The sequence below is a fragment of the Coffea arabica genome, chromosome 10e, assembly GCF_036785885.1.
Source record: "Coffea arabica cultivar ET-39 chromosome 10e, Coffea Arabica ET-39 HiFi, whole genome shotgun sequence".
In the NCBI taxonomy this organism is placed as follows: Eukaryota; Viridiplantae; Streptophyta; class Magnoliopsida; order Gentianales; family Rubiaceae; genus Coffea; species Coffea arabica.
In genome coordinates, this window is record NC_092328.1 from 45,320,612 (window position 1) to 45,331,073 (window position 10,462).

A 10,462-nucleotide genomic window follows, 5' to 3' on the forward strand; every position below is an offset into this window, starting at 1 on the left:
CAGTAATGGAAGCAATGATGCTTGGTCAAACTAGAGAATATGAATAACTTTTGTTACTTTGTAATCAAGCTTATTGTCTAGAGATTCTTTATCACTTTTTTGTATTATCTTTTTATTTTTTTATTATATTTTTATCACACATATATTATTACACCACATAAGTGTAAAAATAGAAAGATAACGTAGAACCCTCCATAGTTATAATCGGCCTCTCTAATGATCTTCAAGTAAATTAAAGGATTAATTGAAAGTTTTTTTTTTTTTTCTTAAGCAAAAGGTTTGAAAGTTGTAGATGTGAACACAAGAATAATTAATTATTCATGGTATGGTGGGTAAGGTAAGTCAGATGATTCCAAAAGCCTAAAAGAGGATGTCCTAATGTGCCTACACGCATTAACAAGAGCTGCAACTTTTGGTGCGGTTTCGTGTTTGCACAAAAAAATATTTGGGGCATTGTCGACCGGCCGTATTGCCCTTGATGGGTTGGTTTCCGATTCCACTTTGTCTGTTTGATTCCTAATCCGTGCCTCCCACTTGACAAGAAATTGAATTGGAAATTTCCACTACGCTCTAATTTGAGAGGACAAAATTTTGTTCCTATATTTTAAATGATTTCGTCCGATTATTATATATATTTAATTTTTTTATGTATAAATATATGACAATATATTTTGTGGAATTTCATCCAATCATTATATATGTTTAAATTTTTTGTATGCAAATGTAATATAATATCATATTTTATACATATCAAATATTTTATTTATATACATCAATTTTATTCCAAATATAATAACATAATATAAGTATACATTAAATAATATAAAAAGTGTAACACTCGAATCGAAATCATACTAGATCCCAATTTAGAGGAGGGGCAGGAACGGTTACAGGAAATAATCGAAAGCAACCGTTCCCGAAGGTTAAAAAAATATAAGATTCAAGTTGTATTTTGTACATTACTTTTTATACCATTTATGAAACTCATAAAATTTTATTTTATAATTATATATTATTGAAAGTAAATTATATCGTGTTCGTATAAAATTACATCTGATGTATTTTGCATGAAATCGGCCCGAACTGTTTTCTGACAATCATTGGGGCCCTTGTCCTCCGATTCCACTTGCCCCTCTCCTATTTTGTTCCTACTTTTGTCATGCACTCGTGCTTTGAATAGCAGTTGCGTTGGTCTACCATCTTTACGTTTCTCTGTATCCTGATCGCAAAATCCCATCACATCACATCCAAATTCAAAATCACATTCTAATCAATTAAAGAAAGCCCAAAAATGTATAGCCCACACATTTGTTATGATTTCCTTGGAGAAAACTTCTATCGACCCCACCTCAAATTAATTTGCAGCCTTTACTTTTTCTCTAAGGATGATATGATTTACGAGTATTTGTTAAACTTACTGTACTGATGCCCTTCAAACATTGGGGTGAAAAATTAATCTAATACTCTATATATGAATTTCAAATTAAAAATAAATTTTGTTATTCATTACTTGTATTATATACATAATTTTTAATTATTTTTTTTAATCTTACATATATCATAACATAAAAAATATTATAATAATTATTTCGAATAAATATTTCAAATAACCTCCCCTGTCCAGATACTATTTAATTAGCACACGTAGAATTTTTAGTAGAGGATGGGCTAAGATTTAAGAAATAAGGAGAGTAGAATTCAAAAAATGGGAAGAGAGAATAGAAATTTAAATCGAGAATCTCTAAGTTTTAGAATCTTAACTTTTAGAAAAATATTCTGTTGTTATGTTAAAAATATGTTTTCCAAATATTTTTTAATTTTTTATTATCTTTTTATCACATATATCACATTATAAAAGATGTTGTAGTATTATTTTAAAATTTTAAAAATAATAATCTATTTTTTAACAAAAGATTTTTCAATAAATTGAGAACAAGGTACATATTTTCTTCTACCACTTGTACAATGACTTCAATACGATCCAAGTCTCGTGAAGATAAAAATTGTAAGTAGTAGAGTAGTTCAATTAATAGCATTTTGTGAGTTAAAAAGATAGTCCCTTGAAGCTTTTTCGAACAAATTCAATTTGGTCTTCCATCTTGCTCTGATCACCTTTGGGGCTTGAAGCTTTTCACCAAGTCAAGAGTCTGACTAAAGAAAAGCTTGTACTTTTATTCTTGCCCCTTGAAACTTTGTGATCAATAAAGCAGGGGATTAGTCGGGCCGCCTTCGGGTCTTGACCCGGACACCCCTGTGTTGTCAAAAAAAAAAAAAAAAAAAAAAACTTGGTCGTAACATTTTAAGCTGAAAATGTGACAAAAAGTAAAATTGAACTTGGTGGCCAAATTGGATAGCACAATCTAAATATATGATTCATTTAAATACGAGACACCAAATAAAAGATCTATATCTATATAAATTGCAGAAGGGGTTTTTAAAATGGTCAAATCATAAAGTTTCCAACTCCTTGTTCTTTATATATATATATATATATATATATATATATATATATATATATATATATATATATATAGAATTTTGGATTTTTTTAATTATTAAATATCCCTTCATACCTTTTGAATTTAAAATATAAGGAGTGTCTCTACTAATGTAGGAATTTGGTTTAAAGTGTATTTATGGGAGGATAAATAAAGATGAAACATCATTAGTCCAACTAAAAGTAAAAAGGAAAGTAATAATTTTTAACTTTCCACTTAGTAATCCTAACTAAAGGGACAAGTACATTAAAACTGAAAAAGAAATAGTATTCAACAATCATTGACATAATATACTATTCATAAAATCTAAATCGTGAAATCGCTAGATTAAAGAAAAAAGTCCTACTGGCCCTTGAAATTGGAAATTTTTATTTAAAATTCTATTTTTGATAAAGAAATAATAAAAATAGCACTAGTCCTACAAAAAATAAAAAAAAATTAAAATTTACTTTATAACTTATGAGAAAGATGTAAAACAATTGACTGTAAACTACATCTACCCAATTTGTACATATCAAATCTAAATTCGACCCTAATTAGGTTTGAATAAGAGTATAAAACCCAACCACTAAAATTATCTTGGGTATTATTGATTATTTTGTATATTTTCATTATTTTCTTCATATGTAAATATGTAACACTACTATGTCACCAAAGAAAAAAAAAACCACTACTATGTCATTTTTGTGTTTTAATTCTTTTCCTTTTTGTTGGGGGGGGGGGGTTGTTGGGGTTATTATAAGATATTATCAGTTTTTTATTTACATTTTTAAATGCCAATGCTTGCAACCATTGTGATCAATTCTTAATTTTATATAGTTTTCATATAATGGGAGGCAAAGGTTAATATACTCTAAAAGTGTTAAACCAAATTACAAGTTATGAATTATTTTCTTTTGCTTCAAAATTTACCTTTCAATTTAGAGGATGAATGCGGAATCAACTATAAGTCTTTTCAAAAGAAAGTTGACACCATTCAATTCAAATTTAAATCACAAAATATGATGTTTTTATTTTGAAGATAAAATGTAAGTATATTTTAAAGCATAAAACTAAATTAAAAGTTCAAAGAATTTTTTCTTTTGCTACAAATGTTAACTCTTTAATTTGAAGGTTGAAATATAAACCCGTGCTAAGAACGGGTTAGGATGCTAGTCCTTGAAAATCTGGGAGGTTATAATTTTACATCTCCCTTAGATTTTTGTCTGATTGCAAAACTAATAAATTTCATTGAACTCACTCTCAACCTTATTTTTCTTATCATGGCAAGTCATTATCAACTTTAAAAGCTCTTAAAATTTATGATTCTTGCTTTTAAATGTTTTGGTTTGATAAGTGCCAGCATATTACTTAAATCAAATACCAGGATGGCCTTGTTTGGAAGTCAAGTTTTTTGTCAAGTTTGTCTGTTACAAGTTTTTTAAAAACTTTAGCTACAATACCTCAAACAACTTCTCAAAGTTTTTAAACTATACACTTCAAAATATGCAAAAAAAAAAAAAAAATATACACTTCAAAAATTTTTTAAAAAACTTCTACAGTAAGTTACAGTAAAATTTTAGACAAACACCAAAAAAACTCACCTTCCAAATGCGGATCAGACAAATGGAGTTTCCTATTTCATCTAGGGAAAATAAAAATTGTCAAATTGAAAAAAAAAGTGAGACATTAAACAATATTTGGAAATTTTAAAAGGAGTGATTTACTTCTTTAAGTGAGGAACCGCCTATCCGAGTACAACAAGGATTAATGCGCACCTGAATATATACTGGATGAGTTTCAAAGTTGTCTATGGGCGTAGTTTTCCTTATAGAAATAGACACAAAAATGAATTTGTCCACCTTCATTTTAGTCTTCAATGGAACCAATTAAATACTAGCACAAATTAGGTAACTATTTAATTATGTATATTTACATATGACCAATACCTGCACTTACAAATTATTTTTTTGGTACACACTTACAAATTATTACATTCACTGTACAACTTTCTTTTTTTTTTTTGGGGTCAAACATTTATTGTATTTATTGAAGTTAGGGTGTCCATTAGGCATTCGTTAATATATATTTTAGATGTCATATTTTTTAAAAATATAAAATTAATTAAAAAAAATAAATAAATACAATAAAGGGTAGATAAGATCAAATAGGAAAAGTATGTGAATGTAAGAAAATGCAATAATTGTAATATGTGTGTGTATATATATATATATGTGGTAGATTATGTGAATTTTAAATGTGTTAATGAGTGCTTAATGGGCACTTGTTAAAAAAACTCTATTATCGAATGAATTCCAATGTTTCTTTTGTGAAAGAAACTACTATATTACAAAATGATACAAATTTCTTTTGTTTAATCAAAATATATGTAACTCTATTCCTACCTTTAACATTAGCTAAAACAGACAAAGTACCCACAGCATTTGAGTAAAATGAGAAAATATTTGTCCCCGATATCTTCAAAGTAGCATAAAATACTAACAAAATGATAACAACAAAATATATTCGATCTCTTTTTCAGAAAAATAATTCCAAGGCTACAAAATGTGATAATTTTAGAACAATTTCACCTAATACCTTTAAGTTTTTTAATATTACAGTTACCTCCCTTGACCCTATAAAATGACCTTAATAGCTTTTAATATATTAATATTTTTTCATGCAATTAAACAATCTACTCCTAATCTTGTTCATATGAATGCATTACAGATATTTAATGGAAACCAAAATAAAATTCACTCATGGAATAATTGATTACGTTCTAAACACAATTATAACATATTACAAATTAGTTTTGCTTGGATGATCTGGAGGTGAATAGAAAAAGATATAAGTTGGGTTTAAAAAGAATAGGGCTGGTATTGGTACTCCAACATTTGAGCGATAGAATGTTGTATTAATGTGGTTATTGAATCCTTTTGAGTTTTTTTTTGTTATAATTTCGATTGCATTTTAGAATTTAGGGATTGATAGTTGTAATGGTGATAATGGTATTAATTTGAGATATAGTAATATAAAAGGTTTAAAATAGTAGAGATGAGGGTTAAAATTGAGTTTGAGATTTTGTGCATGTTTCATAGTTTTTAAATAATTTTATAAAAAGTTAAAATGAACTTTTCAATTTTATGTGGGCATTTTAGATTATTCATTTAAAATTTTGATCATTAAATAGTTTTTATTATAAAAAAAGTAAATTCAATGGAGGTATGTGTAATTTTTTAAACCTCAAGAGGAGTAGGTGAAATTTTTTAAAAAGCTCAAGGAGGTTTCTGAAATTATCGCCCACAAAAATAACAGAATAAATTAAAAAAAGTTTTCCCTGTCATCATTTGATGACGCGTGGCATGTACACCGTCGCCGAAATTTGGTTGCCCTACGTCTCTCTCTGTTTCTGTGTACTTCAAAAGTGTCTTACTTCCTCCTTAAAAAGACCGCTGAAAACCTGTGTATTTCCTACCTCAATTAACTCAGTTTTTGACCAACCAGGTACCTGCCCCCTCCTCTTCGTATATGTGAAATTCTTTATTATGTTATGGTCAGCAATAATACTTTTCCAGTTTTCCAGAGTATGTAGTCAATCCACTTAAATTCTTGCTGTTTCTTTTTGTGTGATCAACCATTTTCAATTCTTGAAACGACCCTTTTCTTAAATATGTATGAAATTTAATCCCTTTTGACCATTTGCAATTTCTTTTGGAATTTTGAATTTCTGGAAAAATCACATGATGTGGCAGTGGCACTAGTATTTAGGCTTTTAGGCTCTAGATTTTTCCTAGGTGATGACTAATGAATACTTTTGCCAGATGTTAAGGTTCCTACAGGGACCCTTTTGGCCTAGGAAACTGATACACGCACAGCACATGGTGGAATTATTCTGCGGAAGCTTATCTCCTCCTTTTATAGATTTACCTGTTTCCATATTTTTGTTTTGACAGGGATTTATTGGGCAGTGTGTACATAAAGATTCCAACTTTATAAGGGGAAGGTAGTAAAGGCTAAAGGGTTGATTGAGATGATAGGTGAGAATAGTCTGAACTTGTGTTTTGAGAAGCTGATGGTTTTCGGAGGAGGAAATTGTAATAATGGTAAAATGGGTGGGGCTGCTGGAAGAGAGATCACTGAGTGGAAGGATATTCCTCTGGAGTTGTTGTTGGGGATTGTTTCACTTGTTGATGATGATAGAATTATGATTCTGGCTTCTGGGGTTTGTAGTGGCTGGAGGGATGCCATTTCTTGTGGTCTCATCCATCTGAATCTTTCTTGGTATGATTCTCTCCTCAAAATTCGATTTTGGGGGAAATATATTTATATTTTTTATGGTTTTAATGTTTTTTAAAGAAGTCCCTCACCTGATTTCATATCAGATTTATTGCTCTATAATTTAAGCATACATGTGCTATTTGTAGCTTTGTTGAAGTTTGATCAATATAATCTTTGATTTAGTTTCACATGTTAATGCCTGATTTCTTTGATTACCATTTCTGTAAAGTCAGCTCCTTTTATTTGATAGAACTTCCTTTTCTGTTCGAGTAGACTTCTGTTGAATGTTGAACGCATATATTACAACTAGTCGCTATTGGAATCTAGTAGTAATTTTGATTTTGGTCATGATGCGCCCATCAACTTTGTCCTTTGGTGGATAAAATAAGAATTTCTGCTGACGTGCATTTGGTTATGACTTGATTTAAGTGCTAATTTTGATGTATGCAGTTGCAGTGAGCATTTAGATGCTATGTTTATTGAAGAAAAATGCTAATAGCACAACTTCCATGTTAGGTGGACGATGCTTTTCAGGAACTTTAATCCTTTCATGTTATCGTTTGCTCCTGCTGTGCTGCCTTGACGGGATAATTAGGAAATATGTTAAAGGCTGTTATCCAAGTCATCAAAGCATCTGCAATGACTATGCTTATATATTCAGTCCTTGAGATACTTGACTTTTTATGTCAAGTGCTCTTGAATGAACATCCAACCTTTTTTGAAGCAGTTTTATTGTTGGTTTTCTACCATGAATTAATCTGATATTGGCACAGATATTGGCCTTGAGGTTTATCTGAACTACAGGGCACCGCCCTGGTCTAGATACTTGTATCCTTTGGTCCATTTCTTGAATTGGTCTGCTTATGAGAGTTGTTCCCAGAAGAATAATATTATCTTGGTTGCTTATGAGGATTTTCTCCTGGTTTCCTTTGTCACCTCTAAATCCGTGATATTGTCCCTTTTTTCTTTTGAGAATTGTGTTAATTGGCAATTCTATTTCTACAGGTGCAAGAAGAACATGAACAATTTGGTTCTATCACTAGCTCCAAAGTTCACAAAATTGCAAGTTCTAAATCTGCGACAGGATAAACCGCAGCTTCTAGATAATGCTGTCGAGATGATTTCTAAAAATTGCCATGATCTACAAGACGTGGACCTCAGCAAGAGCTTCAAGCTTACTGATTACTCCTTGTATGTCCTTGCTCATGGTTGTCCAATTCTTACAAGGCTGAACATAAGTGGGTGCTCGGCTTTCAGTGACAATGCTCTCGCCTATCTGGCAAGATATTGCAGAAAACTTGAAGTCTTAAATCTTTGTGGGTGTGTTAGAGCTGCAACTGATACAGCATTGAAGGTATTAAAGCCTTGTAATTACTTGCTATAATTAGAAGCCCTCAAAATTAGTGATTCTTCATACTAGCTAAAGCTCTTTGCAGGCTATTGGGCATCATTGCAATCAGTTGCAGATCGTGAACTTGGGATGGTGCGAGAAAGTTGGTGATGCTGGGGTAACAAGTTTAGCATATGGCTGTCCTAATTTAAGAGAGCTTGACTTGTGTGGCTGTATTCTTATAACAGGTACTTCCAAGTGAAGCAAGTGCTTAAATTCATGTCAGACGAGTTATGTGCCTGACTTTAACTGGCTCAGAAAATCAATTTACTCAACTAATAATTCCTATCTTTCGTGAATGTGTTTGAGCAGTTATTTGTAAATGCGTGCATTATTTAATTGCAATGGAACTGTGATTTAGTGTATATGGTTCTTGATCAGTCATGGAGGGAACAAGATGGAGTTAGCCTGCTGAAGTTTTTGTCCTTTTCTGGATGACAATTTGGAAAACATGATTAAAGTTTACACGAAGCACATCATAAGATGAGTATGGAGATGATCAAGTTGTGATACCTTTATTGAGGAGCTGATAGAAATGAAGATTGGAAGTAACAAGGAGAAATTAGAAATATAAGCAAATTATTCTGCACAGTGTCTTAAAGCTTGTCATTTTGTTGGTCACTTCAATTGTACATCAAGAGGAAAAATGCTTAAGATGAAGGGCATTAGGATGTGGCTTAGGTGCTTTGAAAGGAAGGTTGAGAAAGTGTGTACTAGGAGTCACTCCTGTACCAAGTGACTCAAAAGTGGGTAAAAGTTGAATTTGATGAAAGGCGTTAAATGTAGCTATGGCTGTTACAATAGCGTATGTCCTTCATCTCTCCTCTTTGTTTTTATGCACGGAAATGCCACATTGATGACTGAAAAGTTTACTATTAGGAGTCTTGAAAGATAAGCTGATAACTTCTGCAATGTCTTCTTTATCTTTTATGCAAGGTGCAGATACTTAGTTGTGGGTCAAAGTGTTTTTACTATTTGTGGTTAATTTATTTCTTAAGCCAACGCATACTGATAGCTTAATAGGGTTGAGTGTCAAAAATTGTGGTTAAATATTTTGACTTTGCTTTATAAATGGGTAAAGTTGGATAATGTTCCTCTGGCATCCTGCATTTGAATGCAGTAGAAAACTTGGACGCGAGTTGTCTTGAGATTTTTTCCAGTTTCTGGACTGTTTGATATATGTTGTTGTATCGTCTGCATGCTGTAAATTGCTTGCTTAATAAATTTTTCATGAATGTGATGGCAGATGAGAGTGTGATTACTTTGGCAACAAACTGCCCTCATCTGAGATCTCTTGACCTGTATTACTGCCGGAACATCACAGACAAAGCAATGTATTCTCTAGCTCAAAGTGGAGTCAAGAACAAGCGTGAGATGTGGGAGTCTGTGAAAAACAGATATGGAGAGGGGCTTGTACATTTGAACATCAGCCAGTGCACAGCCCTTACTCCTCCAGCAGTTCAGGCAGTATGTGACTTGTTTCCTGCTCTCCATACTTGCCCCGGCCAGCATTCTCTCATCATAAGTGGCTGTCTTAACCTCACATCTGTGCATTGTGCCTGTGCTGTCCAGGCACACCGGGCTCTTGCCGCAACCCCCCATCCAGCTCTTTAAACTGTGTTTGGGAGATTCCATGAACTTGATGTAAGCTCCTGATGAAGGATCATTTTTCCTTGTACATATTCCTGTGTTCACTGTATGATGGACATTTAAGATTTGTGGCTTCATATGCCCTTTTATACTTCCATTTCTGCAGAGTTTGTTGGTTGTGTTACCATGTACTGATTTCAATCATTATCATGCAATCTTAGCCTTGTTGAAACTTGTCTCTGTGTTCTCATCAAGAAAATGAGCACCACAGGTTTCACATTTTCAAGGCCAGGTTCTGGACTATCTTGAGTGCTTTATAACTGCAAGAACACATGCACTTTGCTGCATGCATAAGGCCATTAAAAAAGGTATTTGGAGTTGCTGAGTTTTGCCTGACAGGTGCATCTTCCGTTTTGCGAACGATCAGATGGTGCTGAGCAAAGGGGCAGGAAATGTATCTGAGATTATTTTTCTGATCTCGGGGTTCCTAACAATTTGTTTGAGAAACTTCTTTTATCCAGATAGTTGGCTTATTTCTTAGTACATGCTCAATCGGGGGTGCAGCAAATTAGCAGGATCATCTATCAGCCGAAGATATTCGAGGAGTATCAGAAAGAAAATGAATTAAATTTGAGTATGAACTTCCAAAACTTGAACCGGCACTACCAATGACTAGTGATAAGCGCTTTTTCTTGAAAACCCTTCGTTTTCTTCTGCTTCCGTT

General features: G+C 32.3%; 1 protein-coding gene across 3 annotated transcripts; it reads left to right on the forward strand.

Moving 5' to 3' along the window:
* The first annotated feature begins 5,849 nt into the window (after window positions 1-5,849).
* LOC113712787 (F-box protein SKP2A) lies at window positions 5,850-9,972 on the forward strand. Of its 3 annotated transcripts, none has more exons than XM_027236359.2 (5): window positions 5,850-5,984; window positions 6,434-6,761; window positions 7,764-8,112; window positions 8,195-8,336; window positions 9,395-9,972. In XM_027236359.2, the coding sequence occupies exons 2-5, from the start codon at window positions 6,511-6,513 to the stop codon at window positions 9,760-9,762; spliced, it is 1,110 nt and encodes a 369-aa protein (XP_027092160.1). In that variant the 5' UTR covers window positions 5,850-5,984; window positions 6,434-6,510; the 3' UTR covers window positions 9,763-9,972. The 3 variants fall into 3 exon arrangements, with proteins under 3 accessions (XP_027092160.1, XP_027092161.1, XP_071923025.1); XM_072066924.1 differs by lacking the exon at window positions 5,850-5,984 and adding an exon at window positions 6,046-6,064; XM_027236360.2 differs by lacking the exon at window positions 5,850-5,984 and having other exon boundaries at window positions 5,991-6,761.
* Window positions 9,973-10,462: the final 490 nt, after the last annotated feature.

What these genes read in the sequence shown, in the direction of transcription:
- LOC113712787 (XM_027236359.2), top strand. Translation starts at nt 6,511, where the DNA reads ATGATAGGTGAGAATAGTCTGAACTTGTGTTTTGAGAAGCTGATGGTT. An exon ending in ATCCATCTGAATCTTTCTTG is followed by an intron (nt 6,762 to 7,763) that starts GTATGATTCTCT and finishes CTATTTCTACAG; the next exon opens with GTGCAAGAAGAACATGAACA. An exon ending in CAACTGATACAGCATTGAAG is followed by an intron (nt 8,113 to 8,194) that starts GTATTAAAGCCT and finishes AGCTCTTTGCAG; the next exon opens with GCTATTGGGCATCATTGCAA.